The sequence below is a fragment of the Lepidothrix coronata genome, unplaced genomic scaffold (assembly GCF_001604755.1).
Source record: "Lepidothrix coronata isolate B3197 unplaced genomic scaffold, Lepidothrix_coronata-1.0 Scaffold1, whole genome shotgun sequence".
Taxonomy (NCBI): domain Eukaryota; kingdom Metazoa; phylum Chordata; class Aves; order Passeriformes; family Pipridae; genus Lepidothrix; species Lepidothrix coronata.
In genome coordinates, this window is record NW_016690181.1 from 10,675,055 (window position 1) to 10,698,373 (window position 23,319).

The following is a 23,319-nucleotide window of genomic DNA, read 5'->3' on the forward strand; positions in this document are numbered from 1 at the left end:
TGTCACTCTTAACAAGGGCCAGTAAAATTTCTGCGTTATGCCACATACAATATCGTGTATTCAGAACCTGCCTCAGAACCAGCATTTCTGTTTTAGATCTGTGAGGCCTCTTCACCAGTGGAAACACCAAGTAATGGATCTGATGATCCTGAAAGCTCCGCTGGTGAAAACCAGAGTCAGACACTGGTGTGGGTTCCCCATTCTCTTTGCAACCTGTGTACCTTGAAGGTCTCAAAAGTAAATGGTAAGGACTAGTGTATGCCATGTAAGGGTGAGGTTGAACACTGAAGATGTGTCTGGCTGGTTTCTGAAAAGTGAAATTGTATTTTCTGTTATCCAGTAGGAGGGTGAAACTAGGCAGGTAGAAAAGACACAAATTATGATATTTGATAGACAGATTTTTCAGCAATGTTTTGGCTTTGTCAGTTATTGCTTACAGTTGAATTGCAAAGAGTCAAGAAGATTATTTTTTTTCAAAGCTCAATGTAAATTCAGTGAGCAAATAAATAGCAGAAGCAGATAATTTTTTAAAGGACAAAATCATTTCCTGGTAAATACCTTTAAGCAGTAAGGGTACATCAATTTTGTATAAGGCCTAACCTTAGCTACTGCAAAGGAAATGAAGCAAAAGCTTTTGTGCTTATTTCATTTAAGGAATACAAGTGATTTGGCCCTCTCACTTTACACTACCGGAGCTTGTGCAATGCAAATAAAAGAGGAACATCACATTCAGATTTCTGGAGCATTTGGATCCTAGACTTTGCTCTAGTGTGAGAAGAAGATAAATTCCTTAACGCTCTGATATGCAGGTGCACTTGCTTTCACACCTGAACTGCAGTGGAGTTAAGCTGGATGGAGTATTTCAGTTTATCTCAAGCAAATACCTGTCTTTGTCTTGAGGGGGAAAAAAAAACAACTTGGAACTGCAGTTCCACGTCAGTCTCTGAGATATCCATGCTGTATGAGATCACTGCAAGAGAGAGAAGAAAACAAAGGAGGAGCTGGCTCAGAGAGAGATTCAGCAAACATCAGCAAGCTGCCAAATGATCATTTTAGTGCTGTAGTTGTTTGCCTCTGCAAAATTTCAAGGGCACCCATCAGAAAAGCTTGCTGAGAAAAAAATCCTTTTAAAAAGGAGCATTCTGTGGTGGCAGTTTCAGTTTGGAAGAGCTGTCTTTTGAGACAATGCAGTATTTCTTTAATAGGAGGGAAAAAAAAGGCGGATTTTATAATGAGCAATTCCTGTACTTAGTCTGCGTCTATTACATCACCTTTTATAAAGCACTCCTATTTAGGGTTATCTCATACTAGCGTGTGCCTAATAGCTCTGTAGGAGCCTGAGATGAAATTTACTGTTTACTTCTGTTTTTTGTACCAGTTCTCTCTTCCCTTGAAAAGATACAGACAGTAGTGAGCAGCTTTGCAGTAGGAAAGCTGTTGTGCTTTCTCACTGGAATGACAACAGAGGAAAAGCAATTAAGAAGGGTAAAACCAATGGCCTTTTATTTAAAGGATAGTGAATACATTCCCCTTTATCAGTGGTAATAAGTACTGCTTAGAGAGGTTTCCAGGTTGAATGGTGTGTTTCCGAAGGACATGAATATGACTAAGTTGTAAGGAAGTATTCTCTGAAAACTTTCAGCCCACAGGGTTTGTATTATTCTTTCTATTTTGTCCTATAATACCTATCCTTTTCCTAAAATCAACGGGGTGTTATGTTCTTATGTACCAACATCTCTTCAGAGCCTGAAATCATCTAACCAAGCAAATATTTGTGCCAGAACCATTTAATTTCAAAGGACTTGTACACAGTGTTGTAATTTAGCCCTGGTTCACTTGTGTCTTGGCTGAGGCAAGGGCTTTTCTGAAAGCATCAGGGCTTGATATGAACTTGGCTTCCATCAATCCTTTTCTTTTCAGGTATTTGTTCTGATGCTGTCACCTCTGTATTAGCTAGTGAACACTGAAATAGAGCAGAACTAATGTGGTGCTTTACTGTGGGAACTTTACATATAAATAACACACAACTGGAGAGGTCATTACCTGACATTATACATTCACTTGTATTGTAAGTACCTGCTCTTGGACATCTTTCCACAGCCATCCTGATGGGACAGAGTGTGGGGTATTTTTGTTTCATTTTGGTTGGTTTTTTTTCCTGTAGATACGAAATTTACACAATGGAACTACTACAAAAAGTGCTTTTCCAAATATCAGGACTGTATATTCTTGGTTTTGATTGCGTTTGTGGGAAGGGAATTGCAAATTCTGGGGCCAAGGACCACAAAAGATGTGATTTGTGTTGCAAAGAGTGCAGTCTTCGCTATTGGTCTTGGTGCAATGTCCTTGTTGGCAAAACTAAGAAAGTATAAAAGCCCTCCTTTCTTAAAGAAGGTACTGGATTGGGTTAGGTCTGCTTAATACCATTGAATGACAACTCGGGATCAATTGTCTTGTAAACCTGTTGCTGCAAAGTATAGGCATTGGCTTGCTACTGCTAAACTGGTTAATTGTAGATGAGTAAGGATCTGGGCAAGTGAACTTCCAGAGAACACTGACATTCTATTTTATACAGCTACGGATTTCTCCTCCTTATGCTGGAGAAGGAACAAAGAGTCCTTGCAGAGCAGCAGAGGAATCAGCTGGTTTATCTGTAAATTTTGGGATTTTGCCTACTCAGGCCGTGTCTGTGCCCCATCACAGTACACTCATTTTTCTGTATCACAAGGCTTCTTTTTGCCCGGGCAGCTACTTCAGCATTGAAGTAGCTGTCTCCATTTTGCTGTCATCCCAGTCAACATAACCAACCTTCTCCTAATACCTACTTCTGCCTTTCAAGGATCAGGTGCTGCTGCTGAAATATCCTTTCATAATCTTTTATATCCTTTTATTGCATCTCACTGTACTAACAGGATAGCCTGGGGTTTTTGCATACTGAGCCTGCTGAGATACAAAAAGCAGATATTACAGGCTACCATGTGGCAGTGACAGCAGTAGTGACTGCAAATAGCTTTTGACTCCATATCAGGCCATGTACAGAGGCAGATGGTTGGTTGTTCAGGCAATACCCAGTCTTCTCGAGAGAAAAAGATGGTCATCTTGATTTCTGTTTGTGTACCATAGTTTGGGAACATTTCACATAGCCACAAGCACAAACAACTCATCACAGATCCTAGAGACTTGGATTGGCAGTGGCTGGAGTTTTCAAAAGGGAGTATTACAATTTTTCTCCAAAAATATTTCCTTGGTAAGTCAGTGATAGGGGTCATCATTTCACAGAACTTTTCCTTGCTATCACAATACTGTATTATTGAAAATATCCCAGAACAGCTTTGTTTTATGTCTCTGCACGCCCCCTCTCAGCTCCAGTTTGGTGTGGGCATAGATGGCTAAATCATTAGCATTATTGCCAGATCTACAAGGCCCAGAGCCATCAGTGATGAGGGTGTAAAACAAAGCAATCAGGCAAATTTCAAATTCGGTTTTTGTGGAGGAATAACAAAAGTGAAGCATGTGGGTTTTTCCTTCCTCCATTATTTTGCATAAATTCTAATTACTCCCTTTGCTTTTTTTGCCACATGAATTTCAGTGATGTAGTATGGATGAGTACTAGACCCAATATGTTACACTGAAAAGGATGAGACTATTAACAAAATAGATTAACTGAAGTTTTTGGTCATTGGAACAACTGCTATTATAATCAGACTGAAAACCTGAAGTAACATTTTCTTAAATAATTGAAAAAGTCTTGAAGTACTCAAAAATGTCTTGTGCCTGAGATGAAGTTCTTTGTACTTGATGATTGAATCAAGTTGGACAGTGCTGGTGTCTTATTTCTTTTGCTTGCTTTTAGAGTAAACTTTAATCTCATTTATCCAGACCATTTATACTTTGCTCAGGAGTGTGCTTGGCTGACTCTTGGGAGTCCCTTGTTTTGAAACAATGCTTATTAAATCAAGTGTGATTCTATTAGAAGCAGAATATTTAGAAAAAATGGCCCTTGACATTAATGTTCTTTATCATATGGAGCCTACTTATTAATTTTGATTAAATGTGTAAACACTCATTTTTATAGTTTTTCTCTGTTCTTCTCATGGAACAGGGCTAGTAAGGAGAGGAAGGGCATTATTTTTTGTTCTTGTACAAGACAAATATTTTTGTAGATGCAGAGAAAACTGTGCACTGTTACTGGTTTTAACTTGAGCTGTTGGAAATGAGAGGCATTATCCACATACTTTTGAAGAGTTACAAAACATATGGATCCTTTTCTTCAACAATGAATTAAACATTGGTAATATCTTTCTCAAGAGCAGATTTTCATCTGCAGATAAGACCTCAAAGAGCAGTTAATACCAAATGCACCTTTAAATCTCATTATACAAGACTGAGGAGGGTAAAAGTAGAAAACCAGAATCAGGGAGCAAAAAGGTAGTCAGCTGTTTCTGAAATCTTCTTGCTCGTGGCAGTCTCTCAATTTTAAATGTTTCTTTTTCTAAATGCTTATTTTTTCTAATAAGTTACCGGGTTTATTATCTTAATGCTTATTTTTTCTAATAAGTTACTGGGTTTATTATCTAATCTTTATAAATAACAAGAATTATCTGATATTAACAACAGATGTTGAGAAGAATTGACTTTATGGTTGAAGAGGTTTCATATAGTTTCATAGTATATGAAACAGGCTGCTAGATTTTTTGGTTTGTATTTTGTGGACAGACAGTTCAATAAAATGTTTCCATGTATTACGTTGCATGGGCTGTTTCCTCCCCGCTGCATCTCATTGAGTAGCAAAGTCTTCAAATACCATGAAACAGATTTCAATGGGCTTCAGATCCAGTCATAGAGAATGACCAGACCTCATGGAAAAGAAATGAGCAACGAAATTGTAAAAACATGTCAAAATAAGATTAAAATTGAAACCCCTAGACATATAAGACTGTGAATCTTTGGGATGAAATAGTTTTTGTATAGCTACTTTCTAGTAGCAGTCCAATGCAAAGCAGGAGATCCAAATCACAGTTCCTAGTTAATGCCCTGTTGCAGTAATTTTCTGTCTCCTTTCTGTGTGTTCCCACTGTGATGTAGGGGAAAACGTTTTTTGAACAAAACCTAAAGATGTGACTGCCTTTTTTCGTATTTCAAGATACATCGCTTGTCTAGTTCAAGTTGATGTAATTTACTCAATGCAGCACAGTGATATCTGTTACTGTCAGGCTGAGAATATGTAATTCTGTCCACAAGGGAGATACTTTTCCGTCTACAATAAGGCACTAGAGATAAAATGCAGGACAATGTTGACATCTCCAGCTCTCAGTAGAAGATGAAGACTTGACAAAATAAGTCTAGTTAGGAGTCAGGGAATGTCTTTACAGGGTATTCTTTGGATGTGATGTGCAAAAGGGGGAGATGGTGTTAGAATGATGCTGTTTGACAAAGTGCTTCAGGGAAGAGGATAACAGAGGTCTGTTTTCCATTTGGCTCTAGGAGAGGGGATAAGGCGTTCACAGTGTTTGTTGTTGTGTTAATAGCATAAAGATTATTCCTTTGAATAATGTTTAATGTTGCAAGCAGTGGCATATGCTGTCATTGCAGCACACAGGCAAATGTTTGCATGCAAGAGTACTATTTTTGAAGAGGAGTTGCCTAGAAAGCCTAAAGTTGTCCTTGTAGGTTTACTGGGACACACTGCATGAATATTTAAAATTACTTTTATGGAATCCTTTACAAGCTTCACTGAATCTGCAGATGAGGAGAAAAGTGGTTTTGGATTATATATGCTAACCTACCCTGAATATTACATACTAGTCAAACATGGAGAAAATATCATACCTAAAGTAAACAGATTTTCTCACCTGGTCAGACAGTAGGATTTCCTTGTATCACTGAGTCTAGCACTGTGTGCTTGACAGTCCTCCTTTTCCTCCCCTGGCAATTCAGAATTAAGATACTGACGTGATTTAAGCATTCTCACCTGTTTTTCTTACCACTTCAGTTCAAACCCTTGCCCCTGCTTAAATGCTTTCTTGAATGAAAGGTGCTGTGTAGCTCGTAAAACCAATAACATTGCAGCAATGGCATAATTTTCACAGAAAAGGCTTCTCAGCTTTTTTTATTGCCTCATTAATGCTTCTTGCATGGTGAGACACACAGCAAAGGCAGTTTGTTCCTCTCCTCCTTGGCCTTGTGAGAAGAGAAATATTTCAGTGTGAGGTGGCATTTTAAGTCCCATGAAGTTGTACCTGGCTGCTGGCTGTGACCATCATGATCTGTGACCTCTGTGTGGTGGACATAGCTAGTCAGCAAAGTCCATCATCAACCCTGATGCAGGATATCTGGTAGCAGGGCTTAACACTGGGCTGCTAAGTTTCCCTGTTGATTGCGAGCAGCACAATCTATCACTGCCATAAATTGAAGAGCTGTTAAACTAAAGGAGAAGCTCATGGTGGTGAGGCCCAAGCAGTGCTCATTGGGGAATAGAGTTGTCCTAGGCTATACCACATCATTAAAAATGAAAACATCAGATGACAACATTCTCTGAATGCTGTCTGCTCCACAGTAGACTTTTGATAGTTGTTTGAAAGAAGCAGTCAAGACTTTCCATTGATTTCTCAGGATAACAGACTGGTGATCATGCTTTGTGACAGGCTTTGTGTTTGACCTGTTCAGTCTCAACTATTTTGCTCGTGTTTCTGTAAATGGCATGGCGAGAAATCACACCTTCCTTGGACACCTGCTGAGAAGGAGAAAGGGAAGGGGCTTTCAGAGACACTCAATGTGCAAGACAGGAAAGCCATTGTATGGAGCTGAGAACAGCGGCTCAGGGGGACAGAGAAAACTTCTTAAGGACCGTATTCCTTATGGACTTCTTACAAAGTGAGTGAGGGCAGGAATAAAGCTTGAGGACAAGGACTTGCTTGCAGGGAGACTGTAGGTAAAGAGAGTATAGTTTTTAATTCATTTGCATTTCTCTTCTCTCTGTAGTATTCTTTTTTGTTAATTTTTTTTCTTTAGTTTAAATGTTAACTAATCTATTTTATGCTTTTACAAAGCCTGACTTTTTTTATTTTAAAAGTGCTTTGGTCTGTTTTGCAAAACTGTCTATAAAGAGAAGAGTTTGGATCTTTTCACACATTAAATATCACATTAAATAAAGTTAATCCTTGTCTCCATCCCTGCCTTCTGCGATGTGGAAGTACTAAAGGGCAAGGTGGAAAGGGATAAAGCTCCTTATACTGAAAAATGTATAACAGCTTTGACCTTATGTTCAAAGGTCTGAACTGCAGACCTGACTCAAATCTGACTGCAAATCAAAACACAAAAATAAAAGTAACAGGAGTGCACAGGGTTAAGTGTTAAGCAAATCCTGTGAGGACAGAGAAATTAAAAATGGAGTTCAGGGCTCAAGGACCAGTTAAGTCCCAGCAGCTCCAGTGCTGCTGGAAGTGCTGCTGCTCAGCCATTGACTGGAGTGGGCATCATAGGAGTGCAGCCTGCTGGGCAGGGTGCCCTGATTTAAATGCCATCCCATTTGCTTCATGGAAGTCAGAACCCTACACACAGCATGGGGTATGCACAAGATTGCATATGGATGTATATACAACTGCAAATGCATTACATGTTAAATCCATTCAATTAGTTTCTGCATTTGCTTGGAAACATTAAGAGTTTAACAAAAGACAAGATCATTATTACCAAAGCATTGCATTGTCCTTTTCTGTTACCTTCTCACCTTAAAAAGCTGCATGCCCTAAGCTTCTGTGTTCTCTTAGATCTCAGGAGGGTGTAAATGTTTGCAAGAGATCCCTAGAGACAGGGCAAAGCACTAAGGTTGTAAAGTTGTGCTGTTTTAATATGAGGAGGCAGAAAGCCAAGTTAGATTGACAGTCTAAGTACCAACAAAATAATAAAATAAATGCAGATTCTGTGTCCAAGCCTCTTCTGCTTTCGGTTCCCACTGGGACAGTCTGTTCCAGTGTCCTTGTTCCATTCGACTTTCTTCTAGAGAAATTGGACAGTATCCAACTTTTAAAATTACCTCAGTTTTAATTTATTCTGCTTTTGATTTCATTGCACTATATATCTAATGGTCCCCAGATCTTTTCCTTGGTCTACGAGTCTGTAATTTACCTGCCCAGTGTCTCAAAGGCAGATACCACTTACTTTAAAAGTTACGTATAATTTTAATATCCATATGTTTATATAATATATGAAGTTTGTGGAGTGAGTGAGGAAGGGAAATGATTTACACTTCATGAACGTTTCCAGCCATTCAAAAGACAATTGAATTTCAGTTTTACAGAGGCATCTTAGCAGAAACCTCCACAGGTCCAGCATATTTAATGTAACTTACACTCAGCAAAAAAATGAACAAGCTATTCTCCCTTAGGACTTAGTACCAAACTCACAGAACTAGGCACAATCCAGCTAAATGTATTCCTTTTCCATGACAGGTTTCTTTTTAAAGAAAAACATGGCAACAGGGGGATATGGGAAAAAGCCATGTGAATTATGAAGAACTGAATTTTATATGTCAGGACTTAAAAATATCTCGATTATAGTTTCCAGTGAGGCACCTTTATGTAAACCTGGAAATGCAAAGGGAAATCAGTGAAACAAAGCTGTAGCACTTGTTGAGGCCCCTTTTCAGAACATGTTAAATCGACATAAAACTTAGATCCAAAGCCTTGTTTCCCACATGATGGGAGGGCTGTAGAAATGGGAGTTATATGTATAAGTAGAAGACAGTGATAGTGAGGATTAAATTCTGAAGACTGGCACAGAATAGTTCAGGAAAGCAAATCTGAGCAAGATCCCGTGATTGCATAGCAGCTGGTGAAAGTGAGCTGCAGTCCAAGGTGAGCGCTGATTCCGGAGCCCTGCGGACACTCGCCCGCTGACTGCCGCATCGCCTCTCGTGGCTCCCCATGGCTGGCCAGGGCAGAGCATGGATATTGATTTCCTCCTGCATCTAAGCCTGGTATGATCTCTGTGTGCTCTTGCTGCTCTCTTGGCACTACGATGTTCAGACATGGTGGGAAAGGAAATTAGCCAATTTGCCGCAAAGCCAGTTGATGCATCTTTTGTCATCCGTCTACTAGGTTCAAATGTATCATCTCCTCTTATTTTCACTTGCTCATATATGCTCAGGCAGAGCTAAAGGCCTGCATAGTTCGTGGTGGTGTAACTTCCTTAAAGCCTGCTGAGGGAAAAAGAACTATAGAGATCTGGGACCCTGCTGGACCTTAAGAATTCTGATTTGAATAGAGAAGCAATGTGTGTAACTTAGCATCCATTAGCAATAGAAGCATAGCCCCTCCTAAGAATCATGCTAATATCTCTGTTTCAGTCTATGCTTGAAGGAATTGGTAACTTTTCTTACTGTGTAAAATTGATAGTTTTTTTAGGGGAAACAGGAGACACAAAGACACTGCTTGGATCATACCTGCACTACCCAATAGATTATTCTAAACAATGTGAAATGTTGCTTTGCGTATTTCTTACAAGCTGTTACTTCTTCTTGCCCCCCCTTTTTTTTTTTCCTTTATAGGTGATGAAATAGATTGACTCCAGCTCTCCCCTCCTGGCATGCCATATGTGCTGTGTGATACCCTTCTTTGCTAGATTGTTCCAGCCTTTGGGGAGGTGGGAATTTATTCCTGGAATTGTTCCAGTGTCCAGATCACTTTCAGTGTCGTGATTATTATGGACTGCAGCCCATCATCACTGAGGAGAGCAGTTGTAGGGAGCCTATGAGATAATTGCCTAAAATGAACTCTACCTCCACAAAATCACTCAGTGGCATTGCAGTATTCTTATTCTGGATTAAGTTACCTTCCCCCCTCTAGGCAGTAGCTGGTTCTTACATATGTTATGGGGACAGTATGCTCAACCTAGACCCAGTTCCAGGCTTATCCATCTGCCTGTAAAACAATATACTTTTTCTTTCCTGCAGACCTTTCTGGGTGGCATCTCCATCCTTCATGTGCAGGATGGTTGGCAGCAAAAGAAATCAGTTATTCTGTGGGTCCAAAGGGTCAAACTCGTCCCATCTGCTCATTCCCATGCCTGAACAGCTCTGTGCAGTAGGGCCAGCCTCTCAAATATTGCTGTACATCTTGCAAGTGTATATGACTTTCATAGAATCATAGAATCATTTGGGTTGGAAAAGACCCTTAAGATCATCGAGTCCAACCAATAACCCAGCATTGCCAAATCCACCACTAAACCATGTCCCTAAGCACCACATTGACAGGTCTTATAAATACCTCCAATGATGATGGCTCAGCTGCTCTCCTGGGCAGCCTGTTTCAATGCTTCATAACTCAGTGAAGAATTTTTTCCTAATATCCATTCTAAATCTCCCCTAGTGCCACTTGAGGCCATTTCCTCCTGTCCAGTCACTTGTTACCTGAGAGAAGAGACCAACCCCCACCTGGCAACAACTTTCTTTCTGGTAGTTGTAGTTAGGGATAAGGTTCCCTCTCAAGCCTCCTTTTCTCCAGGCTAAACAACCCCATTTCCCTCAGCTGCTCCTCATCAGATGTGTGCTCCAGATCCTTCTTGCCATCTTGAAACAGAGGGCTGTACTATTGCATGTGGGCTTTAAGTTGGTGATGGGTCACCACTGTGTAAATATGGTCCAAATCTTCCTTTCCTATGTTTATAGTAAGATGAACTAAATCCCAGTGTTGTTTTTTCTGCTGGGCTTACTGAATGGACAGCATGGTGTACCAAAAATAATCAAGGATGGGCCTTGCTATCGCCCCAGCTGGAGCCAGTTAGCTGATGAGAACCTGCAAATTACCAAGGAAGAGGTGAGTTCCAGGAGAAAGCTGGAGGTGCAGGTTTTGGAGCTACAGACTAAGAGAAACTGCAAAGTAAAATGTAAGAAGAGGAAGAGTAAAACCAGTTAGGAAGATTCATGAGGGATGCGTAGAACCATTGGTGCTTAATGCATGGATATTGGGCTGGAGGCTAGAGGGGGAGCTGGGCTTCCCATTCCCTGCAGAAGAGGAAGAAGCAGACCTGGAGGCAAAAAAGCAGCAGAAAAGGGAGAAGTCCAGTGCTGGATTATATGGTGTGGAATTTTTGTTGTTTGGAAAAGAAAGAGATCCTGCTGCAGCCAGGCAGGAAGGTTGTGTCTTCAGTTGAGGTTCCTTCTTGGTACCAAAATGGTTTAAGCAAAGATAAGAAGCAAAACCCCTCCTCTCAGGAGACACACAACCCTGCAGCACTTGTGTGCCTTGGGGCAGCTGTGTCCCTCACAGCTCACTATAGCAGCTGGAGGTCGTCTGTCAACCCCCTAGGGGGAAGAGACCTTGGCTCTTTGTTCTGCTCGTCTGTTCTCTCCCACTTGAATTTGTTGAAGTTTTGTGAAGGGAAGAAGGCAGTAAGCTCTTGCATTCAACCCATTTCTGGACATAAAACTGAACTGTAACCATGGCCTGAGTTAGAAATATCAGGACAAGGACAAAACCTCACAAACCAGTGAACTCTTTTACAGCCTACTGTAAGCATTTGTTTTACCCTTCCAAAGGGAAATAGCCACACATCTCTTTGCTGCTTGGGTGAGCAGGAAGCTTTATTAGAAAATGTTTGCCTGTGTTTGTTTGCTTCCTATTAATTAGTAATTGTTTCATTAATGTAGAAATAGATGTCATGTTACTCTTTCATGTTGGTTTTTTTTCCCCACCCTGTTGTGTGAACATTTCTTACAGTTATTTGCTGCAGGAAAAATGTGGAACAGATGGTATAAAAGTAGGCAGAAACAGAAAAATTGCCTTAGCTTTGGAAGAGCCTTGCTTCTTACCCTCAGCTGACATCAACAAACCCATCAATATTAAAGTCAAGTGTGAGCTAAAATGACCCAGCTTTTCAATTACAAAGGAAGGAGTTTGAACCAGGGCAGATTAAGAAACTGGAAAAGAGTAGTTAGAAGTTTACACCAGTTAGAAGTGCACCAGTTTCTAGTCATTACTGGTTGAGTCAGGGAAGAGTAGAAGTACTGGAGTGTTTTATGGGGTCCTTTGTCTGTTTACACCTTCACTCTCTCTACTGCTATTGGTTTCTGATCTATGAATCTCAGCAGGAGTCTCCTTTGACTTGACCCTGCCTCTGCAACAGGGTTGCACGAGAAGGCAGCATCAATGGGTCTGCGTGAGTCCAATGTTGTTTATAGAGCAGTGGTGGCTGGAAGAGCCACTGTATTAACCACGAATCTGTCCAGCTGTGTACCAGAAGCCATAGATCCTAGCCAGGTATGGCTTTTTGCCAGCAACTGGTAAGACACATGCAGTGTTGTTTATGGTGAATAATACAATACTGTATGGTTTAATATATTATGTGCTCATCCTGTAGTGATGGAAATTTAAAAGCATGAGGTAGGAGCTAGAGAGGACTTAGCAAAGCTGCCCCTTTCTTATCACCCCACAACCTCCAATTTTCTGCAGCAACTAGGAGGAGGGAGATGGAATATGTAGGACTTTTGGAGGAAATGTATTTGAAGAAGAGATGTGGAAGAGGTGTTCGGTGAAAAACAGGAGAAAGCTTTAAACTTTTGCAGCTAAAGGGATGGGGAGGCAGTGCCTGTGAGGGCAGACATGAAGATCATGTGCTGTTTGGCCGGGGAGGAACAGGCAAGCCCAAGAAAGCAGTTAACAAGTGTCCAAAAGCAACCTGAGCCTATATGAAAGGCTAAAAATAGTTAAAAGGTCATGTGTGTTAAAAGGTTATGTGTGCAGTGCTGTCATGCAGTAACTCCGCATGATAACATTGTTTCATTGGAGCCTTTGGGAAAACACAGAGCATGCTGACGGAGAGCTTTGCTCTCTCCTTTGCCCTGTGTATCTTGACAGCAAAGACTGTGAGGCTTAGGGCTTTTATGAAGGATTTTGGTTTTTTAGCAGAATTAAGAGGCAGGCAGTATACCCACAGCTTTCCTACGGAAGAGCTTGGCTTAATACCCCTGTGACCTGCTGTGGCTCTGTCCCCTCCTGGAACTTGCGGTCCTGGGGATGCTACTGATGCTTTTGTTTTTTGGTAAATTAAAGAAGCCAACAGACACTTTGAAATTCAAGTGTACTCTTAATATTTCAAACAGAGGTTGCATGGAGACTTTTTTCCCCCACAGATAACTTTAATGCAGAGAAAAGAGCTGCAGCGGAGAGCTTTGCACATTAAGGAACTGATGAATGATACATGAGGCACAGCAGTCTGATATTGGCAGTACCTGGTTTATGAGAGAAAGGGAGTGATAGTAACAATTTACACTGTACACTAGCTGTAGTTTTTCATACTAGAGCAGTAATGGGGGCTGCTGGGCTGGGTGTGAACAACATGGCTCCTCCTTTGAGCCCCTGGGGGCTGGGAGAGGTTGTTTGGCAGCAGGGAGTAATAGAATTGTTTTGAGCAAAGCATGGAGGAAAGGCAAGAGAAGGCAGGGAGGACACATCAGCTTTGCAGGCTGCTTGGCAGGGCTGTGCTGAAGAACGGTGGAGTTGCTGCCGGGTTGACAGACCCAGCGTGTGCACAGTAAACTCTACCTTGTGATGGGACAGTAAGACTGACACCAAAAGCATCGTATCAGGCAATCCATGCTGCCTGGGCTCGCTGTCCTGTGAACCAAAGGTGGCAAGAGAAGAGGAAGCAGTGGTTAAAAAAACTCATTAAAGGTAAAGGTTGACTGCAGAAAAATGAAGGGATAATACTCTGCAGTGCTTTAATGTGAGGTCTGTTGCTATGTGTGACAGCAGACTTGTGGAGTTGCTGCGTTTCAGAAGCTGCAGAGGTAGTGCTCTGTAGGTAACTGGTTCAAGCGATTTGCCAGAAAATTAAGTGCCCTACAAGTTCTCCAAACCTTTGTGATTCAGCAGCAAAAAGAAATTTCTACTCTCCCTGGCAAGTTGCCACTGCATATTTATAAGGCAGCTACATCTTTGAAGTGGCAATTCTAGGAACTTGGGTTTCCTTGTAATTGTTTGTGGTTCTCTCTCAACCAGATCCGCATCTTCCATTGTTCTCTTTAGGTTTCTTTTTTTGACCATTCATGATTTTGAACCATTTATTAGGAAGAGCCAGTCCCTATAGGTGTTGAAAGTGGGCTGGATGGCTATGAGGCATCTGTACACCAGTGATGGTGATTTTTCCTTTTATAGTGTTGGGTATTCTCCCCTTTCAAAAGAGCTTTACAAACACTGCGAAAGCCGTTTGCTACTCCTTCGTGGTGGGAGAATACTTTCATGCTCAATTCGCATGTGGAGAGACTGACATGCAGAGAAGTACAGTCCAGCATTTTCAAAAGTGTCCTGTATTAGGAGGCATACATTTTCCAAGCTTTCAGAGATGCTGATCGTGTGGAGCCTCTCTGAACATCAGCTAAAGTGTTTGGCATTTATGAAGCTGGAAAGCATCGATTCTGTATGAACCTGAGGCTACTCTGAAAAATATTGGCCTGGGAGACTTCCTTGGACTAAAGAGCTCAATAGGAATCCTGGACATTGCTGTGATTACTATATCTCTGCTGCTCTACTGTAGATTGTTCTTTATACTTTTAATTCTTTAGACAGTGACTCTCTTTGCCTTCGCCCTGCCTTCTCAGTCTCTGTCAGAATCCTTTATGTGATGAAGTTGTGTTTGAGTCTTGCGTTTTGGAGTTGTTGTTCTGACTAACCTTAACTGTGAGCAGCACAGCTTTTGTTTTACTTCAGCCTCTCTTTGGACACTTGGATGAGGAAGAGACAAGAAACTCTAGCACTCTTAGAGAGAGCTCTTTACCCTTGTCTCGTTCCTCCAGAATTTCAATCACAGCTATCCTCAATGTTAAAAGGGTTGATTTAACAGTTTTAACAAAATGGTTAAAGAACACTGATCAAATTGGAGTTCTCTTGCCAATGAATTGGCAAAGCTTTGGTTCTGTGTAATGCCTCCAGTACACACATGACATGGCAGTATCTCATTACTGTATTTCCAAGCAGCATTCATTGAATTGTTTTATTTTACATTTTGTGGATATGAACGAAAAATGAAACCACCTTCTTAACTGTAAGCAATAAAATATGTATTGTGCTTTAATTGTTTTCACTTTTGGCAGAGCTACTTTATAATACAATTATGCTTGTGCCCAGGGGTATGTGGGATTGGATTATCGGGTATCCGCCTTCCAGCACTCACTTTCTTTCAGACACCCTATACTTAAATTATATGAATCTTTTGGGAACCATACCATTATGTAAGTGTTAGTTAGCAAAAATCATCTGAAGTTGCATGCAAACATATTTCTCTGCAGAGCCATTTTGTAGGTAACTTTTTTTTTCAGTTAATCTAAGTGCTTTGAATATGGGCTTTAGAGTTCTTCTTCTCAAGCGACTTATGAAGATGTTCTTTTGTGTATGGTGACAAGAGACATATGGGGAAAATGTGAATCACCTACTCTGACCAAGCATGGAAAAAAGAAAAAGGAAAAATATGTCTTTTGGGAAAAATAAGTCTATTACTTGAAGTGGTAATCCTTTTTCAGAAAAGGCTTTTATTATAACAAGGTTAATATTCCACAAATAATCGTCTTTGTTTGCCTATGCTTTTTGAGTTTAGTTTTTAACTTTTTTCAACACTTTATGGAAGATGAGGCATGTCTGATGTTTTTGCAAAGATGCTTAGGCAGCAGTCATTAGTTGCAGGGAAGAAATTAAGGTCAGTATCATATGCAACTTATGTCAGTTTGGCTAAGATTTTTTTTTTTTAAATATTCGTGTTTAAGCAGAAGCAAATTTTGCATGGCCGTTCTTATGCGGGCTTGTCCCTATTTCTCAGATGATCTAAAGGGCTATAAACTTTAAATTGAAGTGCATACACACAGTTGTTTACAATCAAACATAATAACTTTGAGCCACTATGAATTGACTCTATAGATTTACAGTTACTACTGTAAACAGGGGCGATACAAAATGGTTTGATCAAGGTTCTGGTGTCTCTATAACCTCAGCTAAGTTGACTGATGCAGATGTTTTACCACGCAAAGACTTGTTCTGAAATTTGATTCAAACCGTGGTGGTCTATTCCACTTCCTTTAATGTTGTAAATGCTTGCATAATGTGCAAGGCATGAGAATGCATATGCAAATTTCCACAAGATATATATGTCTATATATCTCTATATATCTGTATCTGTAGAAATCCCTCCTCCTCTAACTAGAGATATGGACACTGCTTCTGTTGCTGGACCTTCAGATTAATTTTGTGTGACTGTCTAGCAGGTTTATTAACAGCTTTCAAAGATCTTAGTTCATCCATTTTAAATGTAAAACACTCTTACCGCATGTATGTTTAGAGTATACTCATGCTTACTAAATGGTATCTATTTCTTCATAAGCCAGGCAAATGATTCAATGTCAAAATTTGTTTGTGTCTTGGGCAGAAATTTTCCCTTCTGGTGCTGGTCCAAACTGAATTTCTGTGGCTGGATCTTTACTAACACACAGAGGTGTGCTTGTGATTGCTGAAATTACACTTGGTTATTTACCTAAGGATAATAATATACACTGTGTGTAACCTCTTCCCTTGACTTTTATTTGAATACTAAAAGGAGGGAAATGATCTGCCTAGAGGTTTCCTTTGTGTTCCCCTTCTCATCCTTCTCTCTATTTCAGTGGGGAAAAAAAATAAAAAAAGCCCAACTGCCGTGTTCTCTAGCTAAAACCCATTCAAACAAAAGAAGTCTTAAATCCATATTAATCACCGCCACCTTTAATTTTTCAATCACTGCTTGATTAAATTGCTGCCTAGATATGTCCTTTCAGTGATAGGGCCTGGTGAGCTCTCTGCAGTGAACTCAAACAGAGAAGTAATAAAATGCTTTCTGTCACAGGCACTCCCCAAAGCGCCAGACACAACACAAGTTATTAAAAAAAATATCAAAGAGTGAGCTCCCATAAACTGTGTGTAGCAGAAAAGAATGGTTGTCCAGGGAAGGGGAAGAAGATTTTAATTTCGCATCTGCAAATGTGCAGGCAAATACATCTGTATAGAGGATACTTCAAAGTCAAAAAGAAATGAGCAAACTTGAATGGCTGGGCCTGTGTCAAGACCTAGGTTTGTAATGGTTTCACCACTGTTTAAAGGAAAGTGCCTTTTTTTTTTCCTTTCAGTATAATTTTCAGCATAGAGCATTGTCTATCAGTTGGTAAGCTCACATTGATCTACAATCACAGAATCATAGAATGGATCAGGTTGGAAGGAACCACAGTGGATTGTCTGGTCCAACCTCCCTGCTCAAGCAGGGTCATCCGAGAGCACATTGCACAGGATTGCATCCAGATGCTTCTTGAATATCTCCAGCCAGGGAGACTCCACACCCTCTCTGGGCAATCTGTTGCAGTGCACAGTCACCCAGACAGTAAAGAGTTTCTTCCTTACGTTCACCTCCCTTTAAATCTTCCCTCCAGGAATCCAGATATTCCAGCTCTGATTCTCGTAAAGATGGGGTTCTGCTTAAGTCACCTTATGTTGATGTGCAACCCTCTTCTGATGCTCCACAAACGTTATGAAAATGGTTTATGTTGCTATAGGACTTGACATTAGACCTGTGGGTCTTGAACCACCTTCCACGAGTGAGTAATCAAGGTGCCATTCCCAAGCTGGACTCTTGTTTGGAGTCTAGTGCTGGCACCGAGGTTGCTGTGTAATCTGATGTGAGCCAAAAGGTCTTTTCTGGTGACCATCCTCACTTACAACTTACTGAGTTGTAAAGTTGTCTTTGGTGTTGTGTTATGATACAACTGGACTTCCATGCATTGCACAGTGACTGCTGTTCAAAGAACATTAAGTCAGTGTTAGTGTATCCTGGTGGGTCAGCACTTGGCATAGTCAGAACAGGGTATTTTACAAAGCCCTGTCCTTCATCTGTGTTAGCTGCCAGCACGAACACTGATTATCCAGTAAATACAGAATAAAATGGACAAACTGAAGCAAACAACTTGCACGTGTTTGGCTTCCCTGCCTTAGCTGAGGAGAAGTAACTTCCAGATGAAATAGCTTATTTTCTGTTAAATAAAATCTCTGAATTTTTTGCAATTCCATGAGCATTCCCATGGCTCTACGTTGTCTTTGACAAATCTTCAAACCTTGATGTTTTTAAGAGTATATATTAGACAGCCTTGATGTTTCACAGTACATGTTGCTGTGTTCTGTTCACAAATACTTTTTTTTTTCCCTGCTGTGGCCACAACCTGAGTCAATAGAAAGTAAACATACACTAAATCATTATAAGTCAATTTTAAATCAATTTAGGAATGTCCATACTGGGGTTTGTGTGGACAACAATTTAGTGAAAAAATCAATGTTCAGCGTCATATGTGTCAGTTTAACTAGCTTCCTTCCCATTCAGCTTTCAACCAGTTAATAGCTGGCAAAACCCTGCAACATAATGTTATCTTGGGCTTACACAATCTTCATTGGCAAAAGGATTTTAGCAGTTGATTTTACTCCTTTAAGTTTGTATTGTGCAGATCTTTACCCAGCCCAGGGTTTGATGGAGACAGCCTGTTTCATGCTGTGAAAGCCCGTAGCTACAGCTTTTTGAGAGCAGAAAAGCCTTGTAGACAAGATATCAGAGTAGGATTCAAGAGAGCTGAGTGCTCATTTCTACTTTATCTTTCTATCTTTTCCCTCTGCCACACAGCTGCAATAATGCAAACCTTGCATGTGGTGCATGTGGCTTATTTTAATTCATTTGTTCTTGGGAAGTTTTTTTGGAGTCAGTGATTACAAAGGTAATAAAATACTGGAGGTTGCAGTCACTGGATATTTGGAGTAGTTCTGTCATGTTGGTGATATTTTTCATCCATGCCTGCTTGTATTGGTGTGCTTTGATGTAAACATGGGGCTGCTGTTACAGTGGCGAGACTGGTCTCCTGAAGAAACCTGTCCTCACACAAAGCTTCATCTAATTATTTAGCAAGTGCCTTTGAAATGTCAGAGCTGCGCATGGATTCCTTCTGGTTAATAAGGAAGTGATTTCTGTGGAAGATACATTTCTTCCCTTAGTTTTCTTGTACTGTTAAAGGAATCCTTCTACTGCAGTGGTTTTGATGCTGCACTGACCACGACTGCAGAAGCGGCATTGCCTCCATAAGAGTTGCAGGCTTGAAATAGGTTCAAAACATTAAAATTCATGTTTCTTTTGCTTACCTGTAGAAAGATTGAGGAGTGAGATGTATTTCTGTACTGTGGTATGCTTACATATTCATTGGTTGCCCTACATCAGGCTTCATGGCCCTCAGCTAAAGTTACCGCCAGTGTCTGTAGCGTAGAGACGGGGAGCTGGGGTTGGTAATTAATGTGGTATTTTACTGCATAGCAATATATGTACCCTGTACATCTGTGAATAAGCATATCTCATACTGCTCTGCAGGAAAATGTAAACATCCCACAAAGAGCAATAACAATTCAAAAACATTTCATAAACATTCGGTTTAAACAACAAACCCCTGCAAAACCACAAGACAGCAGTGGTATTTCATTTTCACAAAATTACTTGGAGGGCTCTTTGTGGACTGTAGTAGAAATATTATTGGAGCACTGGGTCTGAGACTTTCCTTTCCTGCTATCCTTCCATTTAGCATCAAAATCGATTTGGGCTTCCTTCTCTGCTATAATCGTATTGTTTGCAAATCTGTGTTTCCTGTTTATGCTCTGAAACCCGTAATGAGACATCCAGTGCTATTAGCTGCTTGTTTGAGGAAAGGATCCAGGACTGAACCCTTCCAAAAGGCAATAGGTTGCATGTAGAAAATGTCAGCAGGATACCTGTGTGCTTACCTCCGTTTCTCAGAAAACACAATCACGGTTTTTAATTTGTGCGAGTCCCTGAGCTAATACTACTAGAAAAAGCTGATAAGGGAAATTGTTTCTAATCCTGCAGCATTCTCTATCCCTTTACTTGTCTAGTTATTATTGGATTGTGCCAACAGTCTGATGACACGTGTTCATTGCTCCATTGTCCCATCATGCACTGCAGTTACTTTAGTCCTGGCACTCGAATAGCACAACCACAATCATCATTTCCTGGAGATGTGACATCTTGGGATACTGAAGTCATTAAGCAGGCATGGAGTTAACCTTTGCATCCACTGTAATTATGTCAGGTAGTGGAAATTATTAAAGAACCTGAAACATAAACTTCAGAACAGACAAGTACCCGTAGCCAGTATTTTTTAACCTCCTGGGCTTACCCTAAGTAATCAAGTATCTTATAATCAAATGGCAGATGCCCACTTTATTAGTGAGCCATTAGTTTAGCAGGGAGATGGTGTTATAACACATATAATTTTTTACTGTATGAGCAGAGTAACTTCTAATTTAGGCAGATGAATAATTAATAGAAAAGGAGCTTTTGTAGAAGTAAGGTAATCTGTTTTCTATTATAAAAGCTGGAGTTACAGCATGGATCAAGAAGGGCACAGCACATAGAAAGGTGAGAATGTGTTGATCCTTCAGGCTTAGATTGATTCACCTCTTTGCTCTTCTGATCTTCCTGCTGAACAGTTTTCTTCCAAATTCAGACAGATGAAACCATTAGAAGTAGAGAAACTTGAAGAGCATGAAAAGAGGGATGTGGGGATTTTCATCATGAGCACCCTCACCCATCAAATGCCAAAACAGCAAGTTGTGTAAGAATGACCAGACTGTTGGTAGAACATCTCTGCTGTGATCTCTTGAGTTATGTGTCTATCTGCAGATGGTCTTTTGGGCAAGAAAGTCTAGAGAAGTGCTTTATCACAATATAGCATTGAACAGTTACAGTGGGCTGATTGCTCTGAATTCCCAGAAATGAGTATTTCAGGGATAGCAGTCCCTTACATCATATGTGATTGCTATGAAGAGCAGGAGTTTCATCTTTTGGATTTGCTTGACAACCTTTTGGCTTTACAAGTTGATTGATAACAAATGTTGGAGATTTTTAGGACAACATATGCTGTCAGCTTCAGTTGGGTTCCTTTGTAATTTTGACAGACAGTGTTCCCTAAATGTATGACGCAGAGGATTACTTGGTGAAGACTGTCACATACTGGGACAAAGGGATTTTAAGAAGTATAGCAATACGTAAACATCCATCTTTGGTAGACCATTGTTACAAATCCTTTGAGAAAATGATTCAGGTGAAGGGTGTAATCAGATTTTAAGAATTGCTGTTGTCCAGAATGAGGAGGGGTGAATATGATTTTAGGTAAGGCAATTAAATATAATGCAAAGATTTGGTGTTTTTTTGTGTTCCTCCCCCTCCTTTTTTTTTTTTCTTCTCCTTTCCTAGCAGATAAGGGGGAGCTGAGCAATGCTGTAAGGAAGATGCAGGTGGGATGAAAGAACCCGCCAGGATGCAGAACAACCAAGAGGTGACAGCTGTATTTGCAGAGGGTAGGGAAACAGCCAAGGAGATGACAAGGAAGGCTCATTTGTGCAACTGGGAACTGCTGACTAGTTGGACAAGGGAAAAGGTGTTGTCCTGGAATAGAAACCTGTAGTGGAGGGAAGCTCATAAACAACACTGCCAGACCTAAATTTGATGAAGTCCATGGAGCTGCATGATTTATACTGTGGAATAACTTGCCTGTTTAGTATATTTTTTTTTTTTGTTTATATGCACACACATCAATTTCAGGTTTGTGTTTTTGATGTCCTACATATTTTCTCTTGCTTGTTGTCCCCCTTCAGTTGATTTTTTTCCTATATTTATATGTTAAGTGTTGAAGAATATCACAGTTATTTCATGCTTAGTTGTTTCCATAATCTGCCATCAGAGAGTTTTTTGAGAGCCTGGCATTTACTGAATGGCAGAGAGCTTTTCCAAGTCTGTGAAAGGACCTCTGACTCACGCAGCTGTTATACCTTTCTTCATGTAAAGCCACAGTCTTTGGAGTTCACAGCTCAGTGACACTGGTGTCTGTCTTTGGAAACATGAGGTGGCAAAACTTGGGAAATGCAGGGAAGAGCTGCGCTTCAGCTCTAATTTTGGTGAAATCTGTTGCTCTTGTATTTTCATGTAATGTTCTGCAAGCTGACAGTTTTGTTGTGGGTTTTTAATTCTTTTTTAAATGCCACTGTTGTAGCAATAAAGTAAAGAGCCCTTGTGCCCTTCCTTACTGAATTATACTTTTTCCAGAAGGGAAATACAATACAAAGTAGAATCAACAATAGTGAAAAAACGAGATAGGAATAAAACCACATAGTTATTTCCTTCTTTCTCTCTCCCTCAACAAAAAGAGAAGGTAGACTGAGGCTGAATAGACTCTGCTCTGCTGTGGGGGGAAGCACAGCAGCCTTCTGGGCCTGTCATCTTTTATAGCAGGTGGTAAATAGTCATAAGGCGCTTGAATACAGCATATTTATGTGCAAGTAGGTTCTGTATTCAAAAATGACAAGAATTTGTGTGATGGTGGGAGTACTCATCATAAAAAACTTCAGAGGAGCCTGTCTCAGTTTACTTATCTGGAAATATTTCTACATCTGAAAAACAGCCCTACCAGCTGAAAATGTCTGCAATGGCATGGGGAAGGAAGAAAGGCCTTCTAGCAGTTTTCTTCAGAACTAAGAAATTTGTCTTCAGTGTTACCCTTTTATTTTTAAAAAGGATGCTTTGAAAATACTACATAGTGTTGTTAGGACCATAAAGCACTTGCTAAGGTTAAGTGGGAACCTGAACCAGAACTCTTGAAATCAGAGGAAGTTTGGGAATAGCTCATAAAGAGGGCAGAAGTATGGCCTTGGGTAAGAGGGACACACACATGTACAAAAAGGTATGCTCTTAGCATTCCTCTTCAAAAACCGTATGTTTAATCTCAGTAATAAAATTTTAAAGTAAAAATTTCTTTAAGCGTGTCACTGTTGCCGTGCAAGTCAAACCCAAGGCCTCTGCTACAAAAACCCGAAAGTGGCAATGTGGCCTTTTTCTCCCTTCCTCTCGTTGTAATTCAGTAAATTCAGGTAGAGGCACAATTGGAGAAAAGTCCCGAAAAGGTTGATTTGTACTTGCTCTCCCTGGCTGGCTCAGATATGATATTTATGTGTGTCAGTTTTTCACACCTGCTTTGGAACGGCAGGGGAAGATAATGTGAGAAAGGAGAGAGAATTGCCTTATTCTTTCTTTTTGTACAAATGCTCAGGCTAATCCACACAGGAGTCTTTCAAAAGACAAAACTTGTATCAATAGCCAGGCATGCTGTTGCTTTTATGCTCTGCATTATGAATTGGGTCTTTGTTTTGGATTGATATTCTTCACAAACAAACTCAAAAAGTGGAATTTGAAAACAAACAAACAAAAAGGATTTGA

The 23,319-nt window shown here is 40.3% G+C and overlaps 1 protein-coding gene across 8 annotated transcripts in view; it reads left to right on the forward strand.

The window, feature by feature from the left end:
• Positions 1-23,319, forward strand: part of TSPAN4 (tetraspanin 4) — a 428,461-nt gene that overhangs the window by 311,538 nt on the left and 93,604 nt on the right. The window contains exon 2 of one of the 8 annotated variants that reach the window (XM_017811769.1): positions 21,307-21,487. The exons of the other annotated variants lie outside the window; for them this stretch is intronic. Coding sequence (XP_017667258.1) covers positions 21,350-21,487 — 138 coding nt within the window. The 5' untranslated portion in view covers positions 21,307-21,349. The remainder of the gene's footprint in view (positions 1-21,306; positions 21,488-23,319) is intronic. 8 annotated transcript variants of the gene reach the window in all.